Source organism: Canis lupus, chromosome 34 (assembly GCF_011100685.1).
Source record: "Canis lupus familiaris isolate Mischka breed German Shepherd chromosome 34, alternate assembly UU_Cfam_GSD_1.0, whole genome shotgun sequence".
NCBI lineage: Eukaryota > Metazoa > Chordata > Mammalia > Carnivora > Canidae > Canis > Canis lupus.
In genome coordinates this window covers 19127162-19145364 of record NC_049255.1, presented here as the reverse complement: position 1 = coordinate 19145364, position 18203 = coordinate 19127162, and the positions used below count along the sequence as shown (strand labels likewise).

Below are 18203 nucleotides of genomic sequence, written 5' to 3'. Positions count from 1 at the left end.
CAGAGCAAAATTTTAAAGTGCATTTAAAGAGAACGAATCAGTAAGTTAAGCTATTCAGAAATATATTTCATTAGAATCAGATCAATGCAAAGTCTCTTTTCAATGTGGATAAATTACAGCTCAAAATTTAAACCTGTCAGTGTTAATATGGGAGTCAGAGAAAATGTTTAGGGCTGGTTTATAGAACAATATAAGGCTCTAAGTAAGCTTCATTGAAAGCTTACTATTTATATGGGCCAATGAAATGACAGTTAATGAAACGTTCTTGGAGGCCTGGGTCCATAAAGGGTCATGCCTCATTGCTTCCATCCCAGAAGGAAACCACATCTATTTCTTACCCACGTCTCTTGCAGCATAACTGGCCTTCTTTTCTCTATGGTGACTGGGACTCTACCCACAAGCAGTCACAGAATCTATGGATAGGGATAGAATTCAGTGGAACAATAGCTCTCAGAATTGAATATGCACATGAATCTCCTGGAGATCTTGTTAAACTACTGGAGTCTGACTCAGTAGGCCTGGGATGGTTCCAAGATGCTGCATTTCTGACAAGCTTCCAGCTGTTGCTGATGCTGCTGGTCCAGGGCCACACTTTTAGTCACAAGAAGGTACAGGTTGTCTGATCCATTCTTCCACCTTCATTTGGGCTATGACTGATGAGACCAAATTGTTTGAAGAAAAAGTGGGAAGTTTTGCTAACAATGCCGATTTTACTTATACAAATAAGCCATACCAGTCATTCAGAGCATTTATGATGAATCAGAAAGTCTCAGTATCCTAAAGAAGGTTCTCTTATATGAGCCCCAAACCCTGCTGCTTTTAATGCAAAGTCTTTTTCTCTTATTCTATTAGAGGTAACAATGTAGCAGGATTATTACTTCCAGTGGTTCCCCTCCATAGTTATCTTGGCAGACCTCAGTGGTCCTCAGCATTGGCTGCACACTAGAAACACTTGGGAGGCTTTGAGCCCTTCCAGTGCATACCCCAGTTCACACATATATCCAGTTCACACATACCCCCACCTGGGATCATTTAATTATAATCTATAGGTGCAGGATCCAGGCATGAGTAGTGTTTAAAACTCTCCAGGTTGTTCCACCATGCAGCCACGGTTGACAACCAGTGGTCCAGCTTTTCTCCCTATGCCCCTAGAAATATAGGATCTATAGGACAAGCACAATAACTCCAATCTCTTTTCTAGTCCTCCTTTATTCCATGAGTCTTTATTGAACATTGATTTTGTGCCAGGCATAGGTTATATGCTGGCGAGAAACAGTGCACAGGAAAAGAAGTGTAGCTGGGAGAATGTGTCAATGTTTATGAAGCTGGGCTTCTTACACATGCTTTCCATCTTCCACTTTGGGGCCTGATTCCTCCTGGGCTGAAAAAGAAGGCCTTTTGATGCAGTGCTCCTGGATCTGGCATCTCTATTATGACATCATTATCCATCTTTCCAGAGCCCTTGGGAAACTCCACTCTTGCTTTTTTGCACCTTGCTGTGTTCTTGACTCCCTGAAATACTTAGAAAACTTATTTATACATCCCAGCTGTCATCAAAGGAGGAAAATCTAGGTTTTTTTTTTTCTTCCCTTTCATGTGCCAACTTTCCCTTTTCCCCTCTTTGTGTCTTTCGCTCCCAGGGTTGAGTCATTTATGCACTTCTCAGTCTATGGAATATATTCCTGTAGCCTCGGCATCACGGTTTTGTCTGTGTTGTGACAGGCAAGTCTTACCTAGTCAGCCACAAATATACAAGCATGTTACTTAAGTCCTTCTCATCAAAAATGAGGTCCATGCACCTACATGATTGGTGTCACCTATGGTCTTATTTGAAATGCAGAATTTCAGGCCCTGACCCAGACCCTGCTGAATCAGAATCTGCATTTAAAACTGATCCTCAGGCAGTTCCTATGCATGTTCAGTTTGAGATGCTCTTGGGGAACTTTGAGGAATGGAGAGTTATTACGCATCTAAAATTTCACCCTCATCTATGGATTTTCATGTTCACATTGGAAAATGTTGATTTATAGTTATTTCAAAGTTTAATGGTCCAACTACTGTTCAGATACTCAGTGTTCTTAACTAGAAGATGGCCCATAAACTTTGGGTTCTGGTTCAGGCAGAACAGCTGACATGCTGCAGTAAACACTGCATCTCCTGATTTGTCTGCTTGTTCAGTTGGAGGGCATCCCTCTCCTACACAAGCGTGGCAGTGAAGGTGCTTGTGAGTTGGGCCAAATTTTCTCCTTAAAAAGGCTTTGAATGTGCTCAAACACTAGGAACAAATGTTTGGTTAAGGTCCCAGAATTCTTGGCACATAAAGTATAAGGAGACGATTTTGGATTGAAGCTTCTTAGGGTAGTTGTTACTACTAGAGACCTTGATCGCAGAAAAGAGTCTCCTTAATCCCTGATTTGGGGGAGAGCTGCACACTGATGGTTCTGCCAGTGGGAGTTAATGCAGAATGTATCCCTGCCTTGCCACAAAGCTGAATAAGTCGACCTGTTGGATAAAGTTCCTTAGTATTGTCCACTTAAGCAATAGAGAATGTCTACCAAGCATGGTGATTTCAGATTTAGCAGAGTTATAAACTTTTTCTCCTTTTGCAATAATTCTCTGACAAGTTTAGCTGCTTCTTAAGATACTCTTCATTTCTTTTTTTTTTTAAGATTTTATTTATTCATGAGAGAGAGAGAGAGAGAGACAGACAGACAGACAGACAGACAGAGGGAGAAGCAGGCTCCATGCAGGGAGCCTGACGTGGGACTTGATCCCAGGACTCCAGGATCATGCCCTGGGCTGAAGGCAGCGCTAAACTGCTGAGCCACCCAGGGATCCCTGATACTTTTCATTTCTAACAGTAAAATTACATTCTCGGAATAATAGTTCTTAATCTTGACTGTACATTTGAACCCCCACAAAGCTTTAAAATATTTTGAATTCCTGAGTTTCCAGAGAGATACTGACTTCATTGGTCTCAGATGAGGTGTGGGTTTCAATGTATATATAGGGCTCCTCAGGTGGTTCTGACATGTAGCCAGGTTTAGAGAGGTACTGCCATAGAGGAAGAGCCTTGTCTTCTGATTTACCCATGTTCATATATCCAGTGAATCTAATAGCTATGTCACATCATTAGGTATACCAAAAATTAGTCACCCACTCACTAGCTGTGTGCTCTTGAAATAATTATCTATATTTCATAAGCCTCGGTTTTTAATTCTCTTAAATGAGGACCATTAGGGGCACCTGGGTGGCTCAGTGGTTGAGCATCTGCCTTTGGCTCAGGTCCTGATCCCAAGGATCTGGGATGGAGTTCTGCATCAGGCTCCCCACAGGGAGCCTGCTTCTCCCACTGCCTGTGTCTCTGCCTCTCTCTCTGTGTCTCTGATGAATACATAAAATCTTTAAAAAGAAAATAACACTATTACATTAGAGGGCAGTTGTGGCGATTTAAATAAAATCTGTAAGACGACTAGGACAATGCCTAGCATACAATAAGCACTCAACAAAATAAGAGTTCTAGCAAAGACCTGCAGGCATGGCAGAGGTACCTATAAAGACACTCAGGAATAGAACTGGATCTCCCACGAGTCTGGTGGTAGTGCTACTGTATAGGCTTCTGCTCTCTACTAAGGCTGCACAGTTGGACTCACAGTGCCTGACGTAAGATCATGGAATGCTCTGAAGAGGTCCCTCATTGTTCTTAGGTGTCTTCAGATGAAACAGGATGGAGCAGTATGGGCAGCCCAGGTGGCTCAGCGGTTTAGCACTGCCCTCAGCCCAGGGATCAAGTCCCACGTCAGGCTCCTTGCATGGAGCCTGCTTCTCCCTCTGCCAGTGTCTCTGCCTGTCTCTCTCTCTGTCTCTCATGAATACATGAATGAATGAATGAATGAATGAATGAATAAATAAATAAATAAATAAATAAATCTTTAAAAAAAAAAAAAAAGAATGGAGCAGTACCCACTTACTCCTTGGGCAAATAGAAACCCAGTCCAGAAACCTGTCGAAAATAAAACTAATAAAATATCAAATGACATCCCAGGAGAGAGTAATGGGTCTCAACTTTGAAGATTAGATTTTCTCCCGTTTTTAAAAAGGACAGGTGTTGACACTATAAGCTCATTAAGGTCCATGAAATAAATTGAAGTAAATGTGTGGTGAATCCCCTCATGGAAATCTAGGAACATGCAATCTCTTGGATTGTTTTTTCCTATTTAATTTTAGGCTATTAATCAGAAATTTTATCTCTGTTTTTCTTTTTAAGACCTGTTTATTTGAATGTGAACATAGGATAAACATATTTGTGTATGTTTATATACATATATGGGCATGTGTGTGTGGAGATGCATTTATAGCACACATTTAAATATAAATGAGGATTTTGCAAATATATAGCCTTTTAGAACCAAAAGATTTCTGCTAGGATCAACTGTGGAATTTCCAAAATGTGACAATAATATCAAGGGTATTAATTCAAGTGAAATCACCCCCTGGTTCTCAAAATGCTCACTTTTTATTATTCTTGCAGAAGCCACACTTAGGGTACCCATGCTTCCAAATGTGTACTTTTTAGTGCAGTATAGATTTGGCCACTCTAGCTGGCCTGAAAATCTCCCATGAAATTCTAAAATGTAGCGTTTTCTAAAGAATTGGGCTGCCCATAGAATGATTTGAATATAATTTATGTGTAATGTTAACTACACTCTGGCCTAATTCTAAGCTCCCTTCCATTTCTGTTGCCAGAGTGGCCTTTAGAAAACAGACACTTGATTATGGTACTCAACTATTCAGAAAATCTTTTAACAATTTCAAATCAATATCCTTAGCTTGGCACTCAAGACTCCTGCAAATCTGGCCCCAAACTGCTCTGGTTCTGACCTTTCCTAGATATCTTATAATGCCCATCTCTGCAACTTTGCTTAGAATACTTTTTTTCCATTTCATGTCTGCCTTTCAAACCCCACTCATTCTTTACACCTCAGCTCAAATGCTACCTCTGTATAGGACATCCCTGGTCCCCACCCAAGCTTTACTGTCATCCTGCTCTTTTACGTCTTTCCTGCTCATTCTATTTCTCTGCTGTGTGCTTCCTAGAGCTTCATATTATTGTTATATAGCTTTAATTACACTTTCCCTTGTGTTAGCAAGTGTTAGCAAGCACAATGAACAGTGCTTAAGGGAAAGTAATATAGACTTTGAGTCAAACTAAACATGAATTAAAACTCTCTTAGGCAAGTCGCTTAATTTTTCTGAATTTTAGCTTCTTCACCTGTAAACTGAAGAAAATATAACCAAATGTGCATATGAGAATATGCAGTAAAGACCCCCAGTAAGAAGTAGCCATCATTATCACAGTTATTCAGATCACCTCCCCAGCTAGTTCATCAATAGTACCTTGCAGCATCTCACCCTCCATCGTGTTTTCTGAATTGAGTGGAAGCAGCCCAAATTGATGACATCTGCTGCCTGGATCTCACTGAGCTATTAGTTTTTCAGTATCTGTTTTGAATTTCAGAAAGAAATGTCCATTTTTAGGCAACATCAACATTTTCCTGTGGCATTTCAGTAGTCTTAATCCTGAAATTATTATAACTTGTGTTTAATTGAATCCAAGTCAGCAGAACTATGGAGAATAGCTCAACTCATGAGCACATCTACTTTACATAGACCTGTGAAAGTGTAGCCCTCTGTACAAAGAACCTGAACACCAGGAACACTATTTCTATTTTTAATAACATTACCCTTTTCTCAGATGTTCAAATAATGGCAGAAATGGAGCTTGGGAAGCTCATAATTGTCCACAGTACTGTGAGACCAGGAGAGCACAGAGACCCTGGTTTTCTCTGATATCTAGAGTTCTGGTAACTACACAGGATACACTCAAGTGTTTATAATGACAATTATTGACTCCCTTTTCTAGATTACCAGTTTCCTCATAAAACTCAAAAGAAGAAGAAGAAGCCACCATTTTCTCTGGTAGTTTCCAAATTATTTCCTACGGAAAGGGGAATTTTCTAAATCACCATGTTTCATGAATCCCAATCTCTGTTTCAGCACCAAGGACAGAGCATCACTGGGCTTAATGCCCATTCATCCTATTTAATCAACAAAATTTTAAATTTTTTGAAATTTCTGCTCAGATTTTATGCAGTCATCTAGTATATTGGTTTCCTGAACACTAGCTATGTGTTGGACCATGATATGATATACAAAGACTCACAAGCCAATTACAGCTCTCAAGGTAGAACTGAGGAAGTGAGGCAAGTTAATAAATAACTATAACACCATATGACAAGTGCTATTACAGAGTTATGTATAAGTCATGTGAGAGCCAGGAGAGGGAACTCTAATTGATAAAGGAAGACCTTACAAAGGAGTTGACATTTGAACTGGATACCAAGAATTGAGTGAAGCTTACAACATAGAGAAAAGACTCCATTGGAAGAATGAATGAGTGAATACACAGTGTATTCAGGGATTTATGGAAATGCAATTTGATGTGGCTGAAAAGTGGGGTAAGTGGAAAGTTAAAGTAAGAGATAAGGAATGAGCTAGGTCAAATTATCACAATATTTATATAGCAAGCTAAGGGAGTTAAACTTTATATTGGGAAAATTAGAGCCATTGAAGTATATTGAGTAGGAACACAATCGGATCACATTTGTGTTTTAGAAAGATAGTTCATACAGCAGGGGAGACACTATACTGAAAATAAGAAATAAGAGGGCAGAAGGGCAGATAAGGGTGACATTTTTCCATATAGCCCTGGGAATAAGGAGTTGCTCTATCATAACCAAGGTTAGATAGAGAGAATTTACTTGGCCCAGCTCCCATTTGCTGTTCACCAATATTTTACATGTGGATTATGTCTCTCCAGATTCTTCCAAGAAGATAAAGGATGTCTTGGCTGAGTTTAATGAGGGTGGGAGCCTCAAACAATATGACCCACATGAGGTAAGAACATTTCCATTTCAAGCCTTTAAAAAGGATGTTCTTTGTCCTAGCCTTTCCATAATTTGTCCCACCCTTAGAAGTTTAGCTCATTTTAAAGAACTTGCTTCTCAACATATTTTCTCTAAGTCTCAAGTGAACCATTTATACATTTGCCAAGTTTAATCACCCTCTCACTGTCTAGAAGACTACATCAGACCTTCCTCTCTTCAAATCTTTCTGTCTTCCTGTCTTCATTCTCAGTTATCAACCATGCTTTCTACTTCGCTGAGAAAATAACAATCAGAAGTGATCTTCCACAAGATCCTCACCTACCTCTGTACCTTTTCTCCTGTAACTAGGAATGAACTCTCCATGTTCCTAGTAGGTTTAGTCCCTCACTCATTCCCATTCTCTTCTAGTCTATTGACAGGAATTGCTCTCTCTCTCCCTCGCTCCCCTTCTCTCTCTCTCTCTCTCTCTCTATATATATATATATATATATATATATCTCCTTCACATCAGCTTTCCACTATTTGTTAGATTTTTCTCATCAACATATAAGCATACTGTTATTTGTCCTATATTAAAATTGTTCTCCTGGGGATCCCTGGGTGGCTCAGCGGTTCAGCACCTGCCTTTGGCCCAGGGCGTGATCCTGGAGTCCCGGGATCGAGTACCGCGTTGGGCTCCCTGCATGGAGTCTGCTTCTCCCTCTGCCTGTGTCTCTGCCTCTCTCTCTCTCCTTCTCTATGTCTATCATGAATGAATAAATAAAAATCTTTAAAAATAAATAAATAAATAAATAAATAAATAAATAAATAAATAAAATAAATAAAATAAAATTGTTCTCCTGACAACACTTCTCCAGTCACCTCATTTCTTTCCTGTTCTGTATAGCAAAACTGTGTAAAAGATTTGTCTATAGTCATTGCCTCTAATTTCTCTTCTTCCCTCTTTCTTGAAAGCCCTTCAATCAGAGCATAACCCCCACTCCTCCACTAAAACCACTAGTGAAGATAGCCAAGGATTTCCATGTGGCTAAACTCAGTAGGCATTTTACTCAACAGCATTGGACACAGTTGGTCAGATCCTTCTCCACTGTCTGTCTTCATGTGGATTTCAGGACACTGCTCTCTCCTGGTTTTCCTTTTATCCCTCTAATTTGACATTTCCGCTAAAAAAGCAAATCACTATCTCAAACTTAACATAAGCTAAACTGAGATCCTTGATCTTCCCCTGTAAAGTATTTTTCCAGCAATCTTCCCCATTTCAGTAAATGACAATGCCATTCTTCAAGTTTTTCAGTCTAAAACTATGGAGTCAGCATTGCGTTTTCCTCTCACACCCCATGTCCAGTTCATCAGCAAACCCTGTCACTTCCACCTTCAAAGTATATCCAAAATCTAGTCACATATCACCACCAGCACCACTTCCACCCTTATCCGAGGCACCACCATATTTTGTAATAATCACCTAACTGTGCTCCCTGTTTCTGCTCTTGACTTTTAAAGTCTATTCTTCACATATATCCTGAGCAATTTGTTAAAACTTAAGTCAGATCATGTCACTGCTCTGCTCTATAATCCCTCATGGTTCCCCCACTCCCTACTCAGAGTTAAAATCAAGGTCATTACCATCTGTACTTTTCTCTACTCTCTAACCTCATCTCTTGCTACCCTCCTCATTCCTTTCCAGCTATTATTAGCCTTCTGATGCTGTCAAACAAGACAATATTGCTCTAACCTCAATATCTTTGCATCTGCTTTTGCCTCTTCCTGAAATGTTTCTCCCACGTATATCCACATTGTTTTTTTCATCATCTTCAAGTATTTGTTCAAATCACCTTCTCAATCAATGTCACCTTTTCTAGTTAAAAATTTAAGCCCTCTTTCCTGATGCTTCTTATCTCTCTATTCTGTCTTATTGTCCTCTTTAGTATTCTTCACCATCTGTCATGCTATGTAACTATTTAATTGTCTATCTCTCCTACAGGAGTATTTTGTTCATGTCGGTATCCCCAATGACCAGAAGAATATCTGGTTCATAGCAGACACTCAAGAAATATTTGTCGAATGAGTAAATGAATGCAAGACTCCCCTACTTTCAAACTCAACTCATCTAATGTTTCTTGAGCTTTCAGGTACTGTTCTGGGCACTGTAGAAGATATAAGGATGAGGAAGCACGGTTCTGGCCCTCCAGAACTTACTTCCTATTGTCAGGCTCTACAGTTACATGGTCTTAGGTTAAACTTCTACCTTTGCTGCCAACCAGCAATGTGGCCTGAGATAATATTTCACCTCTCTGAGCCTCACTTTCCTCACGTGACCTGAAGATAACAATAAGCAGAGACATTGAAGTTTGCAGATGAGTGGATTGAATGAGATAATTTTTGCAAAATATCTAGCACTTTATGGGACACTGCCCATAAGGAAATGGTACCCTTTATTATTCCCCTTCTGGCTCCTTTCCCTAGAATGTTTTAAACTCAACTTCCTTTTCCCTGCTCCTGAGTCCTTTCATGAGAACTAATTGCAGAAAAATGACTGATCAGCAGGACAGACTCGGGACAAGGCTGGCCACCTATTTATTCATATTATCATCCTTTCAACACACCTTGACTCAAAACTCCTTCTCTGCGGGGCAATGGCAGGGTAACCAACAAAGCACATGTCTTCGAGGTGTACCTGAGCAGGGGCTTTGGATAAAATGCACCAATCATGGGGAGAATGAAGCAGGAGGAGGATTGCCAGTACAGGAGCCAGATTGAGAATGAACCATTTCAAAGAACATTCCATAGGAGAAGCCATGCAGAGAAGATAGTGGAGCCAGCAAAAAACTCCCTGCCCCTCCCACCGCCCACCCCCAGCTCCAAAAACACAAGAACAAAGAAGGGTGGGGACTACTAATCAGTCCTGTCAGCCCTGAGGCTGAAGAGTGGGAGGGGAACAATTTAGTCAGGGCCACTGAGGGTGTGAAGGCCACAGGAGCTCTCAAAAGCAGAGAGCAGCTTGGCTGTTATGAGCCTGCTGCCACCCCCGCCTCCATCAGGCTGGCCCCCACTCTTTGTACGCCTGGCACTGCCGTGTCCCAGGGAAGCTCTGTCACTCTGATTTTATTCTCTCTCACAGTGTGGCTGGCTTCTAGTAGGTGTAATGTCCCAGCACAGGGTTGGGGAAACAAAAATAATTTAATTTCTCTTGAGTTTGATGGCTTACTGCTGGTAAAATGTCTCAAGGAGGAATGAGTTAGTTGTGGGAAGGGGCAAGTAGCTACGAAAGTGAGGCCAGGAATGAAAGTTTACATCTGGCCATGACAAGCATGCCCTTGCCCATTAGCACTGTGGGATTTTCTGGAGAGCTGACTACAGCAGCAAGTGGACAAGAGCACAGTGGAACAAAAGGGGCAAATGGCTTGGTGGCCCTACGATCTTAGACTCAGACACACCAAAGCACAGAGCCTAGCTCTGCCACCTGCTTTATGACTTTGAGTAAATTATTTATGTTTTCAGGATTTTTTTCATCCACAAAATGGCAGTAATCATCCCACCTGACACTATTGTTTAAACACTTAAATGAAATCATGTATGTAAGCTGCCTAATGCACAGTAAGCTGTCCATCTAGTTCACCTCCCTTCTTGACCTGTGCAAGAATCAATACTTTAAGCAGATTGCAGAAACAGAAATTGCCCAGTTAGTTCTTAGATGAAAGTTGCAGTTTTGGGGAAAGAACAGGCCTGCCCATGACCATGCCTCACATGTTATTCCAGAGCTCAGAGAGTTGCCAACATGCCTCATAGTGTTTGTTGATCTGGTTTGGGCCTAGTAAACCACCTTCTACTCATCACACTTTCACTAGCGGCTACTCTGAGCCTGGCTTATGCTCACAAAGAACTTAGTCTCTCATAACCCACATATAAATTTTAGAATGGCAGCTAGTCACATGTTTTTGCATACTATACTTGAAGTTCTTGGAGAGGGTGACAGGGAGCCATATGTTAGCACTGGGACGATCACTTCTCGGCCTTTTGGCTAAGATCAAGTATATGTTAGCGCTGGGACCTGGAATAGATATGGTAGCAGGAGCACTGGAGTGGGAGTCAGAAGATCGGGCTTCTGGTTTTACTCTGCTGCTGGGGCATGTCACTGAACTTTCAGAGCCTCAGTGACCTGAGGAGATCTGGGGTCTTCTGGTGTGAATGACCTTTGATTCTGGGCTTACTCTATGTGATCCTGTTTCCCAGAATAGGGTCATGAATGGTTGGATGTGTGTTCAATCATCGTTTTCTAAGTTCTCATAATTGTTTGTCAGTACTTTTCCTATACTCACCACTATTGATCCTGTATTGGAATTATTTCACTACCCAAGTCTCTTGAAGGTATAGACCTATGTGCATGTCACTGATGTGTTCCCCAAGATGTTTGTTGTACCTAGGAGGCTCAGTACATATTATTGACTGAATAGACCCCACAATAATTGATGACAGCCAAGTGTATAAGAAGAAACCCAGCATCCATTAAGATACCTATCAGGAAACACTGTGATAGGTGATGTGGGGGGATACTTAGGTAAAATAAGATATTTCACTACCTTCCCAGAGCTCTAGATCTAGTTGAAGAACTAAGGATATATTTGTCATAAACAACTATATTAATAGAGAGCAGCCAATAAAAGTGTCGTAGGACACAAGTTGAAGTGGAAAAGTACAGAAATTCAGGTACAGGAGATCATACCAGGCTTCCTGGAGGAGGTGACATCTGGGCTGGGCCTTAAAGGATAGCTAGAATTTTAAGAGATAGAGAAGGAAGCAGTTTATGTGATATGTATGGAGGCTTGACCAGGAAAGAACATGGAAACCAATGTGGACAGAGAGTAGAGGTACACATAGGGAATAATAGGAGAAAAGACCGGAATGATCTCAGAACCTGAAGTAGCTATAAATCTAGGTTGGAATGGGATTTTAGGAGGGCTGTGAATCCCAGAGGACCCAAGGAATACACAAATACTACAAATTAGACCTTCTATATACCTTGATTTTTATCTCATGTAACTTCTATTCTTTAATTTATTCTTAAGTATGTTTTATAGTGCATAATAGAGGAGCACAATAGTGCATGTCTGTAATTTATAAATAAGGATAAATGGGATTGCATGCTCAAGAATGTTATAGAGGGACATATGATTTTAAAACTGATCTCACCTCTTCCATGGGCAATTAGGAGCCATGGAAAGTTTTTGAGTAGGGAAGCAATCTGTTCAGAATTGCGCTTGGGGAAAACCAATCTGGCAAGGATGGATAAGATGGGAGGACTGACAGATGGGGATAGAGGCAAATCAAGAAGTATTGCAGTGGTCCAGGTAGGAGGCACAGAAGTCTGAAACCAGGAACAATGGGCCTTCAATAGCCTTCTCATCAGGGTGGAGGTAGATGAGCAGTGGACACACAGAAAGGACTTGGATGTGACAGATGTGGCAAAACAACAGTAACAAGAAGGAAGAGACAAGACCTAGTCTCAGTTGACTGGGAGTTCAAGACTGAGCCTGATCTTGTCAGCTTTAACAGAAACTGCAGGGTCAGGATGAGAAGCTGGTTTAAGGAGGGAGCTAATAGAAGATTAGAACTTGAGATCTTCTAATTCAGCACTCACCATCTGCTGAAGAAGACAAAGATGAGGAAATGTGGTCAAGCTGAGACTAGTCACAAGGTCTCCTGAATGCCACACTGCTCTTGTTTGACGATCTTCCAGCTTTGGTTTTTTTTTTTTTTTAAGTGTTAGACTTTGTTTAAACTTTCTCTTTTTAAAAATAATTTAGTATAGTCTGTTTTCCAGACATTTTAAAAATATTTTATTTACTTATTCATGAGAGAGAGAGACAGAAACATAGGCAGAGGGAGAGGCAGGCTCCCTGCAGGGAGCTCAATGCAGGACTCGATCCCAGGACCCTGGGATCATGACCTGAGTGAGCCGAAGGAGATGCTCAACCACTGAGCCACCCAGGTGTCCCTTCCAGAAATATTTTAATGCTGATAGTTCTCAATTTGATAAAAAGATTTAACAGGGCACTTTGGTGCTCAAAGCTACATTTGACCCTTGAATAATGTGGGGGTGAAGATCGCCAACCCCCAACACAGTCAAAAATCCACATATAACTTTTGACTCCCTAAAAGCTTAATTGCTAATAACCTACTGTTGACTGGAAGCCTTACTTTTAACATAAACAGTTGATTAACATGGATTTAGTATGCTGTATATAATGGGTATGCTGTACTATATTCTACAATAAAGGAAGCTAGAGAAAGGAAAATGTCAGCAAGGAAATCATAAGGAAGAGAAAATACATTTACAGTACTGTACTGTATTTATTTAAAAACATTCCACATGTAAATGGCTGGCACAGCTCAAGCCCATGTTGTTCAAGGGTCAGCTGTACATTGTAAACAGTACTTGTCAATTTAAATAGCATGAAGGAGGGATGCCTGGCTGGCTCAGCAGTTGAGTGTCTGACTTTGACTCAGGGTGTGATCCTGGAGCCCCAGAATTGAGTCCCACATCAGGCTCCCTGCATGGAGTCTGCTTCTCCCTCTGCCTATGTCTCTGCCTGTGTGTGTGTGTGTGTGTGTGTGTGTGTTTGTGCTTTTCACGAATAGATACAGTCTTTCTAAATAAATAAGTAAATAAATAAATAACATGAAGGAAAAGACAATGCAAAAAAGAGCCTTTTAAAATAATGATAGTGCCATCAGCAAATACTCAAATCAAAGCAAATCAAAGTGGAGAATGAAGAGAACCAAAATAGCACAACACCACGGAAAACAAAGTTTCAAGAAGAAAGGATGGAATGCTACAGAGAAGCCAAATATGAGCAAGTCAGAAAAGAGACAATTGAATTGATGGCCTTCAAGAGAATGGGTTTAGAGGTGAAGGTTTCAGAACCCAAACCAAATGGGACTAAGGAGGTAATGAGGCTAGTGTGGTCTGGCCATGGAACATAGAAGGGGAAGAGTAAAAGGACACGGCTAGTAACTCGAGTATCCTTCCATTTCTTTGGAACAATGACCTTGAACATGCTTGCAGGTAGAGAAGCAAAAGCTGGGAGATGCCTTCAGCTGGAGGGAGGGTAGATCAAGGGGCATAGTGGGTGGGTTCCACTTGTAAAGTGGGAGGAAAAGATTTTCCTTTTGCAGACTAGTAAAAAAGAGGAGGATATGTGAGGAAGAGCACTTGGATGAGGCTGTGGAGACAGGGTCAGGAAGAGAGACACAGACTCAGGGGCAAGAAGGACAGAGGGATAGAGACAGATTGATAATTGTCACAAGAAATAGGAATCCACCATTTGCTTAGAGATCCCTTAATCTGCTAAGAGCCTGCATTATCCTCTGTCCAACTAAATCAGACTTCCTCCACTCTGCAAAGGACAGCTTGGGGTAATTAGAAATGGCCCTGTGAGCTCCTTCCCAATGGGGTCAGGAGGGCATTACTTGTTTTTAGGGCCAAAACTTTGTACACTAGACCTGATTGTATATTTTGAAGCCACCTCTCAGTTCTGGGAAGGCTCAGATCTTCTAGATGAGACAAGGGGTTAAATGCTATCAACATTTTGGAAAGAGCCAAGTAGGCTCCCAAAAAGGGATTTTATTCTCATGGCTGTTATTATTTACAAAAGCCTGCACAGCAGATCTTAGAGTAGAGCTTCCTCAGTGATTTCCAGGAGCATCTGCCGATTTGATGAAGAATCTGATGCCATCCGAGCACGAGCCAGTGATGACTCACTGCAAACTGTCTTTGTTGAGTGTTTGCTGAGTACAGCAGCCCTTTCTGGCACGGTTGCTCCCAGCCTGGGACCAGAAGCCAGGCAGTAGTGGGAGAGATACAACAGGGAGAGGTTCTAGTTTTTTTGGCACATTTCTTGATTCTACCTTCTGTCCCTGGCTTCCTGTTCTTCTCCCAGTGCCTAAAACCTTCACAAGGACATGTTTTGAGAGCAGCTGAGCCAGACACATACCCTCTCCTGTTCTCTTGAGGTTCATCCAGGGAAGATCAGTTATGAAAGTAATGAAGGATGGAGCTTGTCTTTTCATATTTTCTGAGACCTGAACACTCAGGAATCACATCCCTCAAGCAGAACATGGAGACATCACAGAACCATCTTTCCTTCCTGTTTTCTACTATAACCTTCTTCATCTTAACTAGGATTCCAGGGCACTGATCAGATCCTCATGAGAGGGCAGTCTGGCTTGTGGGCCTCGATTCAGGCAGAGCCCTCCTCTGTGGTCTCTACTCCCAGTGCTACTTCCCATTACCCCCTTTCTACCTGGTTTTGGATACGTCTTGTTACAGAATCCTCCTGCAAGCCCCAACACGCAACCACCAGGGTCTTCTTTTTCTTGCATCCAGTCCTCTGCTCCCTGTGCCTGCCAGTCTCCATCACCTCCTGCCTGGCCTTTTCATTCCTGCACCCACCAATCCCCCCACTTCTGTTTTCCTTTCATTTCTCTTAACCTGCCTGCCCCCCACCACCACCATCAGTTTCTCATCTCTCTTTTTCTCTGTCTCTTTGCTTCGTTACACTGACTTTTCCCTCTTTGTTTCTCCTTAGCCAATTAGCTATGATGTCTTTAAGCTGTTCATGAGGGCTTACCTGGAGGTGGACCTTCCTCAGCCACTGAGCACGCACCTCTTCCTGGCCTTCAGCCAGAAGCCCAGACAGGAGACCCCCGACCACCCAATGGAGGGGGCCAGCAATGAGGCCAGTGGCCCAGGTATGTAGACCAGTGTTCCCCAAGATGAAAGGTAGATTCTGCAGCTCTAATGCATTTGCAACAGGCACAGGCTGCATTTCTGGGGGGTTCCCTATGCATAGAAACTTCCCTATGGGGTGGGAATGAGGACCAGGGGACCAGGACTCCTTTCCCCAGAGGCCTCACAGGAAGCCCTGTCTGATGGCTCTCTCAGAGGAACAAAGAGGCAAAAATCCCCAAAAGAGGATGGGGAGAAGAGGAGCACAAACTAACATATGGCAAGGGTAAGAGAACCTTCTGCAGAGATTGCAAGAAGCCTCTGGATGGAGCACATTCAGTTCATGCACCCAGGCTGGAGTGAGCCGAAGAGTGTCAGGAGAAGGGGAAGGTGTGGTCACTGTCTTCCTGAAGCTTGGGCTATAATGGGGAGACACAACCAACCCCAACAAGTCAATATGAACCCAGATGACGCTCAGAGACACACAACTCAAGTGATCCAGACCCCATAGGATGGTCCCCTCCCTGTCTTTTTAGGAAGCTCGAGAGCATAGGCTGGTCCTCAAATCTTCTTTTTATTCCCCAGATACCAACATACAGAATGTGGATAATGCTGCCAAAGCAGATGAGGCCTGTGCCCCTGATACAGGTAAGTCTTTGTAATCGAAGATTAGCATGGTAGGGTGCAGTGGGGAATACCTCATCCTTGGGAGGAGGGGGAATTCTAACCAGCAATTTGTCTCCATGTCTTTGTATATCCTTTAAGCAGCTCTTGTCCGCCTCCATATTTGAGGCCTGCACCACTCTATTGTGCTGGGATTCTGAGGCTTGATGCAGGTTCTTTATTCACTTGCCCTGAAACAGGGCAGCTTGTTAACTATTTACTTCTAATGGGTCTTCTAATGGTTTACTTCTAATGGGTCTGCTGGGCCAGAAAGGGGAGAAGGGGACCCTTCTCAGGAGAAAGTGTTTGGTGGGGGTTTGAGTGAATGTGTGTGTGTGTGTGTGTGTGTGTGTGTGTGTGTGTGTCTGAGAGGTGTATAAAGAGGTGGCGCTAGCGCTGAGCAGATGACTCTGCCCATGGATGGTTGGAGGTGGGTAGGGCAAGAAGGTAAGGCTATGCTCAGGTGGATAAAATTGTATGAGCTGTACTACAAGAAAGGTAAAGGAAATCTTTTTAGTTGAATTAAACCACATGTAAACCTAGCTTTACACATGAGAATGAAGAGCACTGAAACTGGTAACCACATGGGGAAATACAAAGAATATTTTTCTTATTAGTTAAATCTCTTTGAAAGGTAATTAACTGCTAAAGCAAAAAAAAAATGACATTGTGTTGCACAGTTTATAAAATATGTAGGAGTGAAATGTAGAGCAATAGCACAAAGGCCTAGATGGGAGAATTGGAGGTATTTACATGCACTGGTTTAGTAAGTCAGGAGGAAGAGCAAGGCCACTGGCTAACATTATTTTGGTCTATTTGCCAGGGACCTGGTAGGATGGGAGAAATTCTTCAAGTGGATACTAGATGTAGTTCTAATCTTTTTTTCTAGTCCTGGCAAAAAGGGCAATTGAAAGGATTATAGAGTTTTTGGTGTGTAACTGAAGGACTAGTGAGATGAAATCTGTGGATGAAAAGCAGAACATGGTTGGGAAAGGAGAGTTGCCTCTGGACCATAAACTCAGCAAATTTCAGCCTTCTTATAGAGCCCTGCAAAGCAAGGATTATGAGCATTGGTGCCTTTCTGAGGCCTTCAGGGGCAGCATCAGGGCAAGACTACAAGGTATGGCTCACCCACCTGCCCTCCCCAGCATCCTACCCAGCCATGCTAGGTCTGTGGCCTCTTGGTTAAATGGATTTAAGTTATGAATAAGTCTTAAATCTTATATGGGATAGAAGAAGCATGTTACGACATAAATTATTCCCATGATAGGAAGAGAAGGGTGGAACTGGGATCCTTGAGATTCTAAACTCTGAGCAAGAAAATCAACCTTGAAGAGCATTTGGACCCAAATTCTTTACCCAGAGACTTTCTTGGTCCAGGTATCTGGAACTTTAAGAGGAACCTGAGAGAAATTATACTTTATTCCTTGAGGTTCTAAATTGAGCATTATTTGTTTTAGTGGCGGAATTTTCCAAGGAACCAAGGGGATGCTGTCATTATATGATATTTGAGAAATATAATCAATGATGATAATGGAACTTGGCTGGTTTATTTGACCACCATGTTTATTTGCAATATTTGTATTGTTCTGAGTCTGAGAACAACTTCCAAAGACTTCCTCCTGGAGGAGTGATTTGTGATGTACCATTTTCCTTGTCTAGGGAGAGTATCAATCTCCTGTGGTCACATAATGAAAGGGTAGTGATCTGACTGCTGGCCCAGGGAGTTATACAGCATTTTTTTCTTCTTTTGTGACTTGAGATTTAAAGCAGAAAATCCTTTTCCTGTTAGGCCACCTTCTATGGATGTCTTAATTAGATGCCCCTGTTCACCACAAACAGGAAGATAGGGACAGACGGATACCACA

At 41.9% G+C, this 18203-nt stretch overlaps 1 protein-coding gene and 1 long non-coding RNA gene across 7 annotated transcripts in view; one reads left to right on the top strand and one right to left on the bottom strand.

Annotated features, from left to right (window-relative positions):
* Positions 1-508, bottom strand: part of LOC111093949 — a 40856-nt gene extending 40348 nt beyond the window's left edge. The window contains exon 1 of the long non-coding RNA XR_005383848.1: positions 339-508. This is a non-coding gene — a long non-coding RNA (uncharacterized LOC111093949). The remainder of the gene's footprint in view (positions 1-338) is intronic.
* DGKG (diacylglycerol kinase gamma) overlaps positions 1-18203 on the top strand; it is a 205348-nt gene that overhangs the window by 41847 nt on the left and 145298 nt on the right. For 5 of the 6 annotated variants that reach the window (XR_005383847.1, XR_005383846.1, XM_038583635.1 and 2 more), the window contains exons 3-5: positions 6881-6957; positions 15533-15695; positions 16258-16320. Coding sequence is in view for 4 of the 6 variants with exons in the window: in XM_038583635.1 (XP_038439563.1) it covers positions 6881-6957; positions 15533-15695; positions 16258-16320 (303 nt within the window). In the remaining 2 variants the exon portion in view is untranslated. Of the gene's footprint in view, positions 1-6880; positions 6958-8928; positions 9077-15532; positions 15696-16257; positions 16321-18203 lie in introns of all 6 variants that reach the window. The other variant, XM_038583637.1, reaches the window with a different exon arrangement.